Raw genomic sequence first — 16,005 nt, 5'->3', positions numbered from 1 at the left:
CTTCGTAGGGAGCCCTGGATTCAACCCGGGGCAGAGCACGGCCCGCCCAAAGATGAGTTTTCCTTGCCTCCCCCGGCTTTTCACCTTCCTCTTCCATTGGCTGTGGCAAGGTCCGGCACTTGGGCACTTTGATCGGGACCTGGGTGCTGGGAGCCTGCTTTCTACATCAAAGGCAAAGCTTCCCTTTGAAATCTCAGCTGCTGAAGGATGGTGAGTGCACGGGCTGCAGCACCTCGGAGCAAGGGACGGGAGAGTGATCCTTCCCGGGTTGGGCCAGGGAGCAGGCATGCTCAGATGAAGCTGGAGCAGCTGGCAGTCACCATGTGGCGTGAGCCAAGGCTGGGACATCCCTCGGCTCCGGTGGCTCTTCCCCGGGGCAGGTGGCAGCAGCTGACGGGAAGCAGACTATGGGGTTTTCCTGGAAAGCTTTCTGTCCATTTGCTCTGCCGCTGGGGGAGAAGCAGCCTGGGTGAGAGTCTGGCCCAGCGGAGTGGCAAGACACTGGTATGGGCTTCTGTCCCTGCCTGTGGCTTTCCCCTTACTCTTTGTCTCCTTCCTATTAAGTGGATCCTGACACAAAGCACATAGCTCTGATCACAGAGGTGATATGCAGGAATCAAAAAAATCCATGCCAAACTGCTCCTTGCCCTCTCTGCCTCCTGTTCTGCATCTCCCTGGATGTCTTGGGCTAAATGTTATTGTCTCTGTAGAGGGATTACACCTCCAGGGCAACGCTAATCCTCTGCAGCTGCTGTCTAGCATAGGGCGGGCGGCACTGGAGGCGAGGGAAATATTTATTTTGAGTTTTGCCATTGGCCACTGCCCAGGAAAAATGAGTGACTGTACTGGGGACTTTGGCCACTTCTGCACACAGGGAGAGCTGATCTTCCTGCCATGCTGGTGCCTGTGGGAGAGGGGTGAGAGCTTCCCCTGGCAGGCTGCAGAATGGGACCACCCAAGCAAGATTTTATTTGGATGAGGGAGTGGCTGTGTGCTCTGAGAGCTACCCTGGGGTGTGATGGGGAAAGCCTTGGAGCCACTAGAGGTGAGAGGATGATGGATGCTAAGTTGTGCTGAAGCAGACCTGCAGACTGTCTGCTCCACCGTCGCCTCGTGCATTGCCCCTGCAGCCCCAGAAATGGCTTGCCTCCCTGTGAGACAAAGGGTCTGGCACCATGGGGAACGAAGCTGGTGGCTGCGGGGTGGGCACGAGGGGAGGTGACGGGCATGAGGCGTACACATGTGTGCCGAGCTCAATGCAGCCAGCGAGTGCATCCCACCCACAGCAGGGCTGTGCTGGCAGCGACCCCCTGCCCAGGCAGCACCTGGAGCCTCACTCCCGCCTGCAGCATGCACAGGCAGCGGGTTCAACCCCTCCCAGGGCCCCATGGCTCTCCTCTCTGTCCCCAGCATCGTTTCCTCTGGCCTTCAGGCCAGCCGGTTGCTGCTCAGTGTGTCCCGGCCCCAGTTCTTCCTCTGTGCCGAGCCCGGCTTCCTCTCTGTTTTCCGGGTCTTCACAGCGGTGCATAGGGGATCGTACCCTGGCTTGCAGAGGAAGAGGAGGAGGCGGGAGGAAGCGCAGTTTCTCCTGTGATGGTGCCAAGCGGGCAGAGGGAGCCCCTGCCAGTCCTGGTCACCCCCATCACAGCGGCCACCCCTGCAGCAGGCTGGCTCAGCAGGCCCTGGAGGACACTGAGCTCCTGGGGTCTTTTCCAGGTTGGGCTTCTCCAGCCTGTTTTGGGGAAGCTGGGAGCTGCCTGGTGGGGGTCTATCCTGGCAGGGCTGCCTGGTGTCTGCCAGGGCCAGGCTGAGCAGGACTCGCACTCCCTTGAGCCATCAAAAGCCCTGGCCTGTGCAGCAGGTACATCCCTGCCCTCCCTGGGGTCTTGCGTCTGTGGGTGGTCGGAGGTGAGCCAACCCTGCTGCGGGCATGGAGAGCAAAGCGGCAGCCTCCAGCGAAGAGCCCAGGCCCTGCTGAAATGCTGGGCTTTGTCTCCGGCGGGGTCCCTCACTGCTGTCCATGAGCATTTCCAGATGGCCCCGGGCTGCTGCCACCAGCTCCACTGCAGCATCCGGGGAAAAGCAGGAGGGGGGGTGGGAAGCGAAGTCTCAGCTCACCGAACATGGGCAGCCTGGGCCTCTGCTCCCAGCGCCACCGATTCCCCCTGGGGAATTGCTCCCAGATCCTGTCCCTCCCTGAATCAGCAAGGAGCTCCCTCGCCTGCCGTAGCAGTGCTGCCCAGGGAAGGGGATGCCACGAGCATCTGGCCCTGGGCATCCTTGGCTGGCTCAGCTGGCTTTCCCTGTGAACCAGGCATCTCTCCGGGTACCAGGCTTCGGGGTCCCCACTCCTGCTTCCCACCGAGCCCTCAGCACCCCTGGGAAAGAGGGGAAACACAGCTGCCGTGGGAAATAAATCTGTTGTCGGAAATGCATCTGCCGTGGGAAATGCATCTACGCCTGCCTCTGGAGCTGCCTTTGGGGGGGCAGGGAGCGGCAAATCCCAGCCATGCTTTCCTCCTGCCTCGCCTTTTGGTCAGGTTCATGCCTTTTGGTAGCTCCCGGTGCCCATTTGGCCCCGGTTCAGGGCAGGCTGTGGTGCCGGGTGGCCCCATGGCAGGGCTCCCGGTCCAGCAGAGCTGTGGGTCCTCCCACAGCTCTGGGGAGGACCCCCACAAGCACAAATCTGGCCAGAATGGCCAAAACCGAATTGGAAGAAGTTAAAAGCCAAGGAATGTGACCCAGCACAGCCTGGCCGATGGAAGACTGGAGCCACTTGGAGACCTTTTTTCCCCCCCAATTCTTCAGGGTTTTTCTGACCCCGATTTTGGCTTCTCGCTTGGCTGCAGTGATGTGCTGAGTCTGAGCCAAGCGTGTTTCCCAGGGAATCAGCTAATGGCTGGGAATCGCTGCCCAGTGTGGGCAAGGATGCAGGGGAGGGGAGGGGAGGGGAGGGGAGGGGAGGGGAGGGGAGGGGAGGGGAGGGGAGGGTGGCCCAGGCCATGGGGTTCCCCCCACAGTGCCAGCAGCCCCAGGAAAGCGGGGCAAGAGCCAGCATCGGTCCTTCCCTTTTAAAGTAATTAGTGGCTGACAAGTGGTGCGGCAGTGCAGGGTAATTTAGTGCTGGGAAGTGGCTGCAGCTGAGTCTTGGGCACTGAGCCAGCAGCTCTGGGTCCTGGGAGGGGGAAGGATGGGGGGGTGGGACACAAAGGCTTCACCCCTACCCATGAAGGGGGGGGGGGGGTTCCCTCCTGCCAGGGCTGGCAGGGTGGGGATGAGGGCAGAGGGACAGCTGGAGCCCCAGGGAGGGGGGAGCAGGTTGGGGATGGGTTAATGCTCCCTGCACCAAGCCCTGTGTCAGAGCTGCCAGCCCCGTGGGGAAAGAGGCAGGGCATGGGTGCTGTCTGGGTGCTGGTCTCGTGAGTCCAGTCCCATAGGGAGACACCCCCCCAACTCCATAGGGTCATCCCCACAGGGATGGGTCAGACTCACACAACCCCCCGCCTGGTGCGACCTCCCTCCCCACCAGTGTATTAACTGTGCCAGGCCTCTGCCACCTGCCTCGAGACTGCCCCTGCAGCTCCAGAGCAAACCCAGCCCCTGCTCGCCAACCTGGTGAGCATTACCAGGCAAGGCAGGGAAGCCGCTATCCCCATCGCGGCCGCATGCTGCGTCTGCCGCCTGCTGTGGTTTGGTTTTCCTTCCCATTAAAGGCTGAGCAACATTTTTCCCTGGATAAAGCCAATTTCCTACACCCCCCCCCCCCCCCCCAGGTCTAATCTTTCCCACTCCCACAATTATTTCCCTGATCTCTGCAGCGGTCGCGACTCCTCCTGCTTTCCTCTGCCAAGACAGTAGCGGTGAGACAGGATAGGGACACCCCCTTCCCCCCAGGAAACACGCCAGGGCCACGTGGGGATAGGGAGCCGAAGCACCTGGTAAACCGGCTCCAGGAGGACCACGCACCGTCCCCCCTGGCTGCCGCAGCCGATGGCCCCTGGCCAGGGAAGGGAGGTGGCCGCCCAGGGCTGGAGTGCGGGGTCGGCCAGGGGAGAACAAGGCGCACTGTGTTCCTGGCAAGGCCATCGCCGCTGCCGTGGGAGCTGGTGAAAGGCAGCTCTGTCCGCTGTCGGCGGGGTGGGAGCTAGGCTGCTTTTGCTGACACCCCCCCCCCCCCCCCAAAAATGGTAGCCCCAGGGCAGGGGCTGCTGCAGGGACATCGCCAGCCATGCTAGCCCCTTCCCCACATCCCCTGGCAGAGCACCCAGCCCCCATGGGTGCCAGACAGGTGGCACCCCCAGGCGACCCTCCATTACCACAAAATCTGCCAAACCTCATGCGGGGGAGCCCATGCGCCTCCTGCCCCCATCCCGCAGCAGAAAGGACAGCACCACGGCTCTCCACGCACCTGACCCGTTTAATACACGTACAAGGCGGCCATGGCCGCTGCCCTGCCCCTGGGACCGTGTGTCCCCACGACTTCGACCCACGGTGGCAGCAGGCTCCGGGCTGAGCTGAGCCCATGGCAGGGATGCAAAGGTGGCGTCTCCCTCCTCATGCTATCTTCAGGCACCACATCCCTGTACCCCCACGGTTCAACAGGATACGCGGCCGCGAGCTCGGCCCTCCTTTCCTCTCACGCTTCCCTGCCATTGCAGGTGCCAGCAGCTGAGACCTGCCAGCTCGCAGCACTTGTGAGCAGCCCCCAATCCGCTCAGCAGCCCATGCGGCACAGGCACAGCCACAGCAGGTACACGTGGGAGGAAGGGACCCTACTGGGACCCCTTGGCAGAGATGGGTGCAACATGATGGGTGGTAACCTGAGGGTCACGGCCGGGGGGGAATGACGGATGACACAGTCACCAGGGAGCAGGCAGGACCTGGATGCCCTCCAGCCCTGCTGTGACTATTGCCCTGTCCCAGCCCAGCTGCTCTGGAGGGGCTGGGGGTGGGTGGGCATCCCCCCTGTTCTGAGGCTGGAGCCATCAAGCAACACTGGGGCAGAGGGGCCGAGGCCATGGGGAGGGGAAAGGGGAGGGGGAGGTCAGGTCCATCATTAGCACCATGGTGGTGGGGGTGGTTTGGGGAGGGAGCCAGGGTCAGACCCACTCCTGCAAGGAGCGCTTGCAGTACAAGAGCATTCGGGGCGTGCCCTTCCTCTGCATCTGGACGATGACATAGATGAGGCCGAGGATGCAGAGCAGCAGCACCAGCAGCACCAGCACCATGACGACGCTCATGGTGCGCGTGTACTCGTCGATCTGCACCACCACGTCCACGTCCCCGCCCGGCTGGCGGTCACCCTCGCTGTAATCCTCCTCGTCTTCCTCCTCTTCCTCCTCGTCTTCCTCCTCCTTGCCTTCAGTTCGCCCATCCCCATTGGGGTTGAAGGGGGGTCGGTCCCCATCAGGCCAGCGGGGATGGGGGTCTGGGACCAGCTCCGTGTGACAGCCCATGAAGTCCCGTAGGATGGATTTGGGATAACCCGGCTCGGTCTTGAGCCGCTCGTTGTCGAATTTCCAGTACTTTGTGCCTCTGTAGAAGTAGGTGGAGGCTGGGGGGAGGAGGAAGATGGAGGTGAGGGGTAAGTGGGCAGGCGCAGGACACTCCTGCAGATGCCCAGGACAGCAGGTTTTGCTCTGGGACTGGTGAAACCCTTCAGAAAGGGCTTCACTGCTGACTCCCGGGCACCCTCCCAGCCTCCATCCCGCATGGCCAGGCTACCACAGGGGTGACCCCATCCCCTCTGGTCCCACCCCTGCTGCCAACCCTTCTTCTCCTCCTCTACTTACAGGCATCCGGGCTGAGGAAGGCACCCTTGGGTGAGGGAGGGATGCCCACCCAGACGGTGATGGGTTTCGGGTACCCAGGGTCCACCGAGCGGGTGTCCTCGTTAAAGCGCCAGTATCTGGGGGAGGGAGGCGATGAGCAGGCGAGGAGCAAGGGGGGCTCCACCGCCCGCCATGCCCACCCCTGCCAGAGGCCAAGAGGTGGCAGAGCAGGGAGAAGGACCCCACCGCCACTCACCTGTCCCCACGGAAGAAGAAGGTGTGCCCTGTGGGTTCCCACCAGACAGCTGCGTCGATGCTGTCGTAGGGGATGCCCTGCCCGTAGGTGACCAGGGGCTGCGGGTACCCAGGCTCCAGGTTGGCTTCTCGGAAGAGCCAGTACCGGTCACCTGGAGGGGGAGGGGATGGAGAAGGGGGGTGAGGCGGCAAAACCCACTGCTGTGGCAGGGACACATGTGGACAGTGACGGGGGTGCGATGCCTGTCCCTTTGGGATCAGGCAGCAGATCTGGGTGGGGAGGGGGATCAGGATGGGATGAAGCCAACCAGTTTTCAGCAGCCTGGGGGGGGGACTGGGTCCCCCCTCCACCTCAGCCCTCCCACCCAGATTCCCTGCTCACCTTTAAAGAAGACGAACCTCCCGTCGTGTCTCTCATAGGCGGCATCGATGTCCCCGGGGAGGCCCCGCCAGAAGTGCCCAATGGGCATGGGGTAGTTGTCCAGCACCCGGTTGTGCCGGACCCTCCAGAACCACCGGCCCTGGTGGGAAATGGGGTGTTGACAGAGGACAGGGGGATGCAGGGACACAGTCCCAGTGCCAGGCATCTCGCCAGGGTGTCCTCCCACCCAGGGACCCACCACATCCCCAGGGAAGGGGCAGGAGGGGGTCCCAGCTGGTACCTTGAACACAAACATCTCCCCACGCAGCACCGCCACTGTGTCGAAGTTCCCATCACAGATGTCGGGGCCATACTGGTCAGGTCGGTCTGGGCTGCCAGGTTTGGGGGGCCGCTCCGGTTTCCCTGGGGGGGGCGGTTTAGGGGGTCTCTGGTCTGGCCTGCCAGGTCTCCGGGGTGTCACGGTGGGCAAAGGCTTGGTGGGCTGAGGGTGCCCGTCTGCGGTACCTGGATCGGGTGGGCGAGAGAAGGCATGGGGTAATGCAGACCAGCAGCACCCGTGCCTCAGTTTCCCCACGCACGTGCCCAGCATCCCACCTCTGGGCTGATCCCCCACCCAGCTCCTCACCGTACAGCTGCTGGATGCCCTTGAGGTCATCCTCAGGCAACTGGAAGTTCTCCGTGTCCATCCACTGGTAGAAGGGGGCCATGATAGCGCTGGGGTTGCTGGAGTGCTCCAAGCCCAGTGAGTGCCCCAGCTCGTGCACGGCCACCAAGAAAAGGTTGTTCCCTGCAGGGAAAGGCACCATCGGCAAGACGGAGTGGAGGACACGACGCATGGGGTGGGTCCTTGGCCCCAAAACCCTGCGATGAGAGTGCTGGGAGCTGCCTGCATCACCCACGGTGGAGCTGCTCTTCCTGCCACTCCTGCCCACACCAGCACATCCCCCGCCATCAAACCCAAGGGGCCACCAGGCTCCTCTGGTTGTCTTCGCCACCTCCTTGGCCCTCAACTCACCAGACACATCCGTGTTCTCTAGCGTCCAGGGCTCATCTGAATCGAAATGTGTGTCCCCCCCCATGCCAGGACCAGGAAAATAGGCGTGAGCCAAAAACCCCCCGATGCCGTCAAAGGGGGAGCTGTCTCCGTGGAAGCCGGAGGCAAAGAGCACCATGATGTCGGCCTCCTTCTTCCGCTTCTGCCGGATGTCCTCGTAGGGCACCTCCCGGAAAACCAGCGGCGTGGCTTGCTCCCACACCCGGAAGGCTCGGCGGACGGCCTCGTACGAGTGGTACTGACCCAGCTTCTCCGTGTAGTTTTGGATGCTGGGGGTAGAGAGCTCACTGGGGACGGCCCGGGACAGCGCTTGCTCCCCGAGGGGGTCCATGGCTCTCCATGGGCTGGGGGCGGGCAGGAAGCCCCAGAGACGTTGGGTACCTGAAGGTGAGATGGCTCTGGCTCCAGCGCCGCCCCGTCAGCGCGTACCGCTTCCGCCGCATGTTGGACTTCATCTGTGCCCCAAACTGGTCTGGGACCCCGCAGCGGGGACGTTTCATCCACCTGCCGGGGGGGGGGCATCGAGCCAGAGCTCAGCCCACCGTGGCCAAGGTCCCCGAGGGGTTACAGCAGCCATGGCTGGCAAGGGAGCTCTCCTGGCTGCAGGGGTGCGGCCCCCAAAAGGGGAGATGCAGCTCCCATGGGAGACAGCACCCACATTTCCAGGCACAGGCAGAGCTCTGGGGCTGGCGGGCAAAGCCAAAGAGCCTGGGAGCGGAGCTGCCTCCTGCTAGAGCAAGAGGACATGGAGAAACTCACGTCTTGGTCTCCTCATCCAGGACGCCGGTGATGGTGATGCCGTAAAACTTCTGCATCTCGGCGAGGGCCAAGGAGAAGGTCTGAGCCGAGCGCATGGTGGACATCTGCCGGCTGGGCTGTGGCAGGTAGCCGTAGAGCCGCAGCCATGCCTGCGCCAGGGAGAGCCAAGCATGAGGCCGTGGTGGGGAACGGCCCGATGGGGGGACCTGGAGCTCCCTGGGGAGACCCCGGCGAGGCAGGATCCGGCCCACCACCCGCTGCCGCCCCAGGCCGATCCCCCCTCACGGGGTGTCCGTGCCAGCTTCCCCGGGGGCAAATGCCACACCCAAGCAGGCAGGGCAGGCAGCACGGGCAAGCTGGAGCACGCGGGCAGCGGTTGGGGGGCAGGGAACAGAGCCCCAGTCCTGCCCCACAGAGTGGAGGTGGGGGATGACACCTCCGATTTGGGGGGGCTGTCGGTCACCCTGACCCCGAAGAGAAGGCAGCTGGCAGGGGGCCAGCCTGCCCGCAGGCTGCCTGTCTCCCCATCCTCCTCCGGAGGTGTCCCCCGGGAACTGCAGACAGACGTGGGGCCAGGCCCCCCCCTGCCCCGGCCTCCACCCACAAAGGGGCTTCTGTCCTTCGGGGCCGGCAGCCCCCCGGGGTGCGGGACAGGGGCCCCCGGAGAGGGGCAGCGGGCAGGAGGGGATCCTGGGGTGTGCCAGGTCTCTTCCTTCCTGCAGCAGCCTCCGCCTCCCCTTGTCCTTTTTAACTACTTTTCATTTTTCTTTTTATTATTACTTTTCATTTTTCTCTTTTATCTTTTCCTTTTTTATTTTTCTCCTTTTAATTTTCATTTTCTAATTGTGGGGCTTTTTTTTTCCTTTTAATTTTTAAAACTTTTTGCTTTTTTCTAAGTTCCTTTTAATTTTTTTCTTTTTTTTTTTCATTTTCCAATTTTTTAAAAAAATGGTTTAACGTTTAATGTTTTCATTTTGAAACATTTTTAATCTTTTATTGATTTTTTTTACACTCCCCCCCCGCCTACCAGGGCAGGGTGATGGAGCAGGACTTTATCAAAGGCCCTTTCACCCCCCTCCTCCCCCCGCCGCGGCCTCGCGTGGGCACAAAGCGCTTCCTCTCCCCCGCCGGCTGCTGCCCACCGCCCCGGGGGGCGACCCGGAACCACCCCCCCCGCCTCCCCTCCCTGCCTGCACCCTGCCTGCACCTGCGGCCGCCAGGGCAGGCAGCGCTGGCGGCCGCAGGTGCAGGCAGGGTGCAGGGAGGGGGCAGGCAGGGCGTCCCGGGTGACCCCCCCCCCCCCTCCGCGCCCCCGCTCACCTCTGCGTTGAGCTCCTCGCCCGCCGCCGCCCCCACCAGCAGCACCAGCAGCGCCAGTAACGGCGGGGGGCGCCCGCCCGCCCGCAGAGCCCCGCCCGCCCGGCAGGGGGCGCCGCCACCTCCTGCCATACCGGGCCGCGCCGCCGCCGCCGCCGCCGCCGCCGCCACTGCCGGTTCGCGGCTGCCCCCGGCCGCGCCGGGCCGGGCCGGGCCGGGCCGAGCGCGGCGGTGTCAGAGCTATGCCGCCCTCATGGCCCGGGGCCGGGCCGCCGCGGGGGGCTGCGCACGGTGCATGGGCGGCGCTGCCAGGCGCGGCCCGTCGCCTCCCGGCCCGCCTTTGTGTGGAGGATCAGGCCGGCGGCGCACGGCACATGGGCGGCCACGGCGGCGCGGCGCGGCTCGGCTGCCCTGCCCTTCCCGCCAGGCGCAGCGGAGCGGAGCGGGATGAAGGGACGCGGGCGCGGCGGCAGCGGCGCGGCTCGGGTCGGCCGGGAGCGCGCTGGGCGGGGCCGGGCCGAGCGGAGAGGCGGGGCCGCGGGGAGGGGGCGGGGTTGTGGCGTCGTGGGGGCGGAGTCGTGGCGCCCACACACCCACACCCCCCTCCCACCTGCTCAGGCGGGCGCGCGCGGCCTCAGGCAGGGCCTGTCAGGGGCGGGCAGCCAGGCCCGGCCGTGCCCGCCCCCCCCCCGCCACCTGCCCGCTCGCACCCGCCATTTCGGGCTGCGCCGGCAGCCGCCCCTCCCCGGACTTTGTCCCCGCGGCCCTGCCGCCGAGCCCGGGTCCGTCCCCCAGCCCCGAAGCCGGGAGCGGGGTCCCCGACGCCCACCGGAGTTACGCAACGGGGCGATGTGCCAAGGCGGGCCCCGCCGGGGCGGGAGCGGGACCGCTGGTTGAGCATTAACCTGACACTGCTGGACTCGGACCGCGGAGAAACCGGTCATGCCGGAGCCAGTTTCACTGGAAGTCCCCGGGGTCTAAATATGTCTTTGTTTTTCCTTCCCCAAAAGAAAACTTGGGGTGCAATCGCATGCCTTATCACACAGATCCCCATCCCAGAAACTAACTGGCCATACAGACTTAACCGAATTTTGTTAAGGATTTTGAAAACCGGCTATCGCACAGGTGCTGGCACCTGTGCCGAGGTGCTCCCACAGCCACGAAGCCCCAAGGCTCTCATGTGTGAGGATGTGCAGCGCGGCACCAAGCTCACAGAAGCACTTGCAGGCATCGCCTCATCTGAAGTCTGTGGGAGCTGGGCATGTCTGAAAGGGAACGGCTGAAATATACCACAGAAACAGTCTTATGACACGAGGAGACAGATTTTTACTGCTCAGAAGTCCCGGAGTCTTTCATCAGACAGACATGGAATGAAAGATTCAGGGTGGCACATCGGCATCCTTCTCCAGCTACATGAGAGGCTGCAGCCGACCTCCTCGCAGGAACAAAAGGATTAAAAAGGAGCTTCTCCCAGGGGACAAAGTCCAGCCTGCCGTCCCCAGGGTCATCACAGCACCGGGGGTGCTGGTCCCATAGGGAGAATGTGTGGAGCCTGGGCAGGAGCTGCCACCCCTTCACTCCCCCGCGGGCACTGCCCTTCCAGCTCAGGCAGAAGCTGACACTGCCCTCTCTTGGGCTCGCCCACACATGGCAGCAAGCTTCCCAGGAGAAGCAGCCCACCAAAAACGTCCTGGGCTTATGGCACCCACAGTCTTAAACCAAAGCTCTTCTTTTAGACCCAGCCTGGAGCACCGGAACACGAGGGGTTTCCAACCTCTCCCCTCCAGATTTCATCTTTTGCTGTTTGGCAAAAGGATCAGATACTGAAATTTCTCTATAGAGGCAGCAGCAGTGTGAGAGGGACGCAGAACGTGACCCAGGAACTTGTCCGAGCTGGCTTACAGTAGGGAGATGCTCTGGCAAGACAGTCCAGCTCCATGTTCTTGCCTCTTGCTACTCAAAGCATGCTCAGAACCTCCTGACAATCAGGCAGTGCTATTTCCAACCGTGCAAGACACTCTCCCTTTAGCAACAGCTTCCCACGCTACCTTCTTCCTCCTTCCAATAAGGCAACTATGGCTTTTATAGAGATTTTTTTTCTTCTTCTTTAAAAAAAAAAAAAAAATCAGCAAAATTAGCCACCGTGGGATGGCTGGAACCGCTGGTGCTGACTGCAGCACATACAGCAGCAAGGATGAAATCTGCTACAAACACACATTTCTTCAGCCAGCAACTCAAACTTGGATGTAGCCCTACTTGAGGCCACAAACACCCCAGAGATGCTGAGCAGGCAAGAAGAGCATGGGAGGTGCGTGACAGCCCATGCTACTCAGAGCTGTGCTGGAGAACGGTCCTTGGTTGAACATCAGGCTCTTCAAGGCTCTGAAATGCACAGCCCCACCGGCCCCTACCTCAAGGGGAAGGAGAAGTACTTGTTCCCTGACTTGCAGCGGATTTCCTCCCATTGGACACGCAGCAGGAGTGCCGAGTCCTCAAACCTGTCCACGATGTCCTGGAAAACAGATGCAGGTGTCAGTAGCAGGAGGGTGGATCTGCCAGAGGACGGGGTCAGCAGCTCCCTCTCTGAACCAAGTCAGAGAACCAAGTCAGAGACAAGGCCATGTGTGGTTGGAAGCCTCTGACTTCCCTCTGGAGGGTGATTTAGCTCATGCTCCCCCCAAAAGCTTCTCTTCTTTCAAGCCAGTGAAGTTTGTCTTGCTCAGTGAAGAGAATTTCCCACTCTCTGCCCTCAGCGTGGAGATGTGGCTGGACACCAGCTCTGCTCTTCCCCTGCTCTCCACACTGTGTGGGGACGCACCTGGAGCTCCCGCAGACAGTGCCCTTCGAGTCTGCCGGATAGGTCCCCGACGCACCAGGCCAAGCTGATATGGAACGACGGGTCCTGAAGACAAAACAGGGATCAGATTGTGAGGGCTAAAGGAGGCTTTGCTCAATGCACGGAGCTGCAGTGGGAGATCTGGTGTGATGCTGCCCTGCCTGGGATCGCAGAGGTGGGAGGATCCCAAAGCTGGAAGCCCCCTCTGCCAGCTCAACAGTTGCAGAGCTGATATGGACAGTGCCAGAGGCGAGATGAGTCCTGGGCTCCCCACCCCAGCCTTTTTGGACACCAGTGGGCAAGGCTGCTTAGTTCCCAGCCTCCCTGTGGTCAACTCTGCAGAAGCTTTTCGAACTGCACAGAGAACCTCTCATGGACCATCCTGGAGCAGGTAGGTGGGTCACTTCTGAATAACCCACAAGAGCCCCCTGCTCAGCTCTGGAGACAGAGAAATCAGGGTTTGGCCCTTCAAAATCCAAAACCTGTCCCCAAAGCTAGTACCAAGCAAAGAGGCTGGACTGATACCCCAGAAAACTGTCCAAGGAAGAGGTGCAAGCATTGCCCTCAGTCCCACAGCACTCACCCTAAGCCCATTCAATCCTAGGACAACCCTGCTTCCAGGCACAGCAGGGCAATGACCATGACGTATGCTCTGGCCCTTTCCCCTGGAAACCTGATTCTAGAGAGGCCACCAGATAGTTAACATCCTTACTCTCCTGCACAGGATGCAATACAGAAATCAGACTTGTGCTAGGCCCATTCTCAGCAGGATCGTGTTCAAGGTGTTAAGTATGAACATCACCAACCAGCCCAGAGGAGACCATTTCAGAGGCTAACCTCCCCGCTCCTGTTTATTTGGGGTGAACATTTCAAGGACCTCTAGCAGGGAACCAGCTGGCATGTCCGGACTGGTAGGGAATCAAGTGGGAGACGCCTCACCTTGTAGAACGTGGGAAGGTCAAATTCCTCCAGAACTCTGTCCACCTCCGAGACCAGCTCCAGCAGCTGGAAATGCCCAGCAGAGACCTCCAAGCCAATAAAGGTCCTAAAGAAAAAGAGACAGCAAGCATCCTTTCATGCCGCAGAATGCGCAGCCATAAGCATACGTAGCCCTGCATTTCTACCGGGCAAATTCCCTACCCCCTAACAAAAGATAACTTGAGGAATGCCAGGTTTAAGCATTCAAGGACACTGACCATATTCTGAAGAAAAACAGAAATAAAGACGTGGTAGCAGGGAGAAGCAGGACTGGATGATACACCACGTAGATTTACTAGATTAACTCAGCACCTTTTGGGACATGAAAACTCATTTTCCTGGCAAAGGATGCACTCGATGGGTATTTCGGCAGAGCACCATGCCCGTGGAGGAGCTGCATTCAAAAAGCAGAAGTTGCCAGAGGAGTTTTACGGTAGGAGAGGAAGCAGGGAACGGGAAGTACCAAGCTGGAGAGACGTGACAAAGAGCTACCTCCTCAAGGACTGTCTGGATGATGCTTTCTAGACTCCAGGAGGGGAGGGGAAGACCAAGTCTCACCCAGGATCCGCTTCGTCCTGCCCATGACTCTCATGGGCTATCATTCCCGCTACATTCAGCAGCTTTTCACAATTTTAATCACCTCTGCTTTGACATTTAAACTACTTAATTCCATTCAGTTGGAATCAGGCTTCTGAGCTGACACCCGGGAATATTAGCACCATCCGAGCTATTTCTCTCCAGCTCTTGGAAGACCTGCACTGCAATTTCACAACCAGCACTACTGCCAAAAGAGGTGGCCCCCAGCTCTGCTCGCCCCAGGCTGCTTAGGCTGGCACGAGGGTTTGCAAAACTGCAGAACAAACTAGATGGGAGATGGCAGCAAATGCGGCTGCCTCCTTTAGCTGCTGTGAAACCATAGCACGAACCTAACCCCAGCAGAAAGGCCTGCCTCAGGTCATGTTGTGAACAGATCTCTTCCCTTCAGAAGACTGAAATCCTGCAGCCTGAGGTTCACCCACCATGAACGAGATGAATGGTTTGCAGAGAATCAGCGCTGAAGCTAAAAATTTGTGCAAGTGGTTGGGGAAAGGTATGAAACCTCTGGAGACAAGGTGATCGCATACTGCCCCATCGCATGGCTCAGCCTGGTGACCGTGGGACAGGCAGGGTGATGCTTCCCATCCACCCAGCACCTTGCCCAGCCTTCTCCTCCAGCAGGCAGGCTGCCCTGCTGCTCACTCACCTGGTTTTGTTCTGGTTGGTGTAAACCTTCACTTGGTCAGCCACGCAGAAGAACCTGAAATAAAAAGATCCTATTTCAGCTGGTGGGAAAATAAAGAAAAGAAAAAAGCAGAAGACAGAGAGGGGACAGGATTTCTACAGAGCTGTGGAAAGATAAAGGCAAATGTGTGCCGCAATCGGACCGAATCGGAGCAACCAGAACCTTTCTGGGCTCAGGTTCACCCGTCCCCTCCTGGTTTCCAGCCCTCTGAAGCCCAGACAGTGACAGAAGCCCTGAGGCAGCTGATGCTCAGCAGGCACCTGAGCCAGATGTAAGCAATGAAACCATCCGCTGTTCAGAGGATGGCACAGCTCTGGCCTGGTCCTTGAAAGCCAAGACCTGACTTGTCTGGTGCCGGATCCCGAGGCAGAAAGGAAAACCCCCAGGGCTTTACTGGTGCAGTAGCAGCTGCCAGAGACGGCTTAGGGTGCAGACGCTGGTGAAAGGCAGACCCCGAGGGAGCGGGAAGGGTGCGAGGAGTGCTCTCCCAGGGCTCCGCCATCCCTACCTGTGGAAGGAGGCCAGGTGCTCCTTGAGGGAGCGGATGAAGGGCTCTATCCAGTGGTAGCGCAGCACCACGCACTGCGAGAGGCTGAGGTGGAACTCCTCCATGGCAGCCAGCGAGGAGACGTAGGTGCGAGCATGGGAGACCAGCAGCTCCAGCAGCTCCAGGAATTCCTCCTGGACTCTGTCTGCGGGGCAGCTCGGTCAGAGCCGGGTCCTTCCCCGGAGCATCGGCCGCGGATGCCCACCGGGGACAGGCGGCTCCCCCAGGGCTCCCGTCCCCGCCGAGCACCAGCTGGCCCTGAGGGCTCGTCGGGCCTCACCCGGCTGGGCTCCGTCCCGCCCTCCCCTCCCGGTCCCGTCCCGCCGTGGCCGGGCCGCGGTTACTTACAGGGCAGGTAGACGTGGGTGGCCCAGCTGCCCCGCTCGTGGGGGAAGCCGCGGACGCGGCCGCCGTGCCGGGAGCTGTCGTCGGTAAGGGCCTCCCCCGGCTCCGGATCGCCCGGCAGGCCGGCGGGGACGGGCAGGCGGGGGCGGCCGGCACTGCGAGGACAGGAGAGGAGGATGAGAAGGATGAAGGCCGCACGTTCCTCACCCGGCCCTGGTCGCTCCCGCCGCCGCCGTCCCCCCGCGCGAAGGGCCCGTCCCGCCGCACCCACCTGGCCCGGGGGGGGCCCTGCGCGCCGCCGCCCTGGCGCCCCCCTTCTTCCTCCTCCTCCTCCGAGCTGCTGTACCCCACCAGCGCGGCCCTCATGGCCGGCGCCCGCCGGGCCCTTCCGGGACGCTGCTGGCGGCCCCAGGCCCCCCCCCGCGGCGGTGCCGGTGCCGGTGGCGGCGGGTGGCGGCGCTGTTGGCGGCGCGGCCCGG

At 61.6% G+C, this 16,005-nt stretch overlaps 2 protein-coding genes across 2 annotated transcripts; both read right to left on the bottom strand.

Moving 5' to 3' along the window:
* Nucleotides 1–4,399: 4,399 nt before the first annotated feature.
* MMP15 (matrix metallopeptidase 15) lies at nucleotides 4,400–10,002 on the bottom strand. Its single transcript, XM_052797528.1, has 10 exons — nucleotides 9,542–10,002; nucleotides 8,222–8,370; nucleotides 7,844–7,966; nucleotides 7,424–7,731; nucleotides 7,034–7,195; nucleotides 6,689–6,912; nucleotides 6,409–6,547; nucleotides 6,028–6,178; nucleotides 5,793–5,908; nucleotides 4,400–5,554 (listed from the first exon to the last, which is right to left on the bottom strand). Exons 1-10 carry the CDS (start codon nucleotides 9,668–9,670, stop codon nucleotides 5,100–5,102), a joined length of 1,956 nt encoding a protein of 651 aa, XP_052653488.1. The 5' UTR covers nucleotides 9,671–10,002; the 3' UTR covers nucleotides 4,400–5,099.
* Nucleotides 10,003–10,841: 839 nt separating this feature from the next.
* Nucleotides 10,842–15,963, bottom strand: USB1 (U6 snRNA biogenesis phosphodiesterase 1). Its single transcript, XM_052797530.1, has 7 exons — nucleotides 15,798–15,963; nucleotides 15,530–15,681; nucleotides 15,143–15,326; nucleotides 14,596–14,649; nucleotides 13,314–13,419; nucleotides 12,357–12,440; nucleotides 10,842–12,050 (listed from the first exon to the last, which is right to left on the bottom strand). The coding sequence occupies exons 1-7, from the start codon at nucleotides 15,890–15,892 to the stop codon at nucleotides 11,946–11,948; spliced, it is 780 nt and encodes a 259-aa protein (XP_052653490.1). The 5' UTR covers nucleotides 15,893–15,963; the 3' UTR covers nucleotides 10,842–11,945.
* Nucleotides 15,964–16,005: the final 42 nt, after the last annotated feature.

Source organism: Harpia harpyja, chromosome 9, assembly GCF_026419915.1.
Source record: "Harpia harpyja isolate bHarHar1 chromosome 9, bHarHar1 primary haplotype, whole genome shotgun sequence".
NCBI classification, from domain to species: domain Eukaryota; kingdom Metazoa; phylum Chordata; class Aves; order Accipitriformes; family Accipitridae; genus Harpia; species Harpia harpyja.
Note: the sequence above shows the minus strand (reverse complement) of the source record. Positions and strands in the feature narration are given on the sequence as shown.

Excerpts from the sequence above, each read along its gene's own strand:
- MMP15 (XM_052797528.1), bottom strand. The coding sequence starts at position 9,670 with ATGGCAGGAGGTGGCGGCGCCCCCTGCCGGGCGGGCGGGGCTCTGCGG. Across the intron at positions 7,732-7,843 it reads CAGAGCCATCTCACCTTCAG|CATCCAAAACTACACGGAGA; the intron begins GTACCCAACGTC and ends CTCTACCCCCAG. Across the intron at positions 7,196-7,423 it reads AGAGAACACGGATGTGTCTG|GGAACAACCTTTTCTTGGTG; the intron begins GTGAGTTGAGGG and ends CTTTCCCTGCAG.
- USB1 (XM_052797530.1), bottom strand. The coding sequence starts at position 15,892 with ATGAGGGCCGCGCTGGTGGGGTACAGCAGCTCGGAGGAGGAGGAGGAA. Across the intron at positions 13,420-14,595 it reads ACCAACCAGAACAAAACCAG|GACCTTTATTGGCTTGGAGG; the intron begins GTGAGTGAGCAG and ends CTTTTTCTTTAG. Across the intron at positions 12,051-12,356 it reads ACTGTCTGCGGGAGCTCCAG|GACATCGTGGACAGGTTTGA; the intron begins GTGCGTCCCCAC and ends TCTGTTTTCCAG.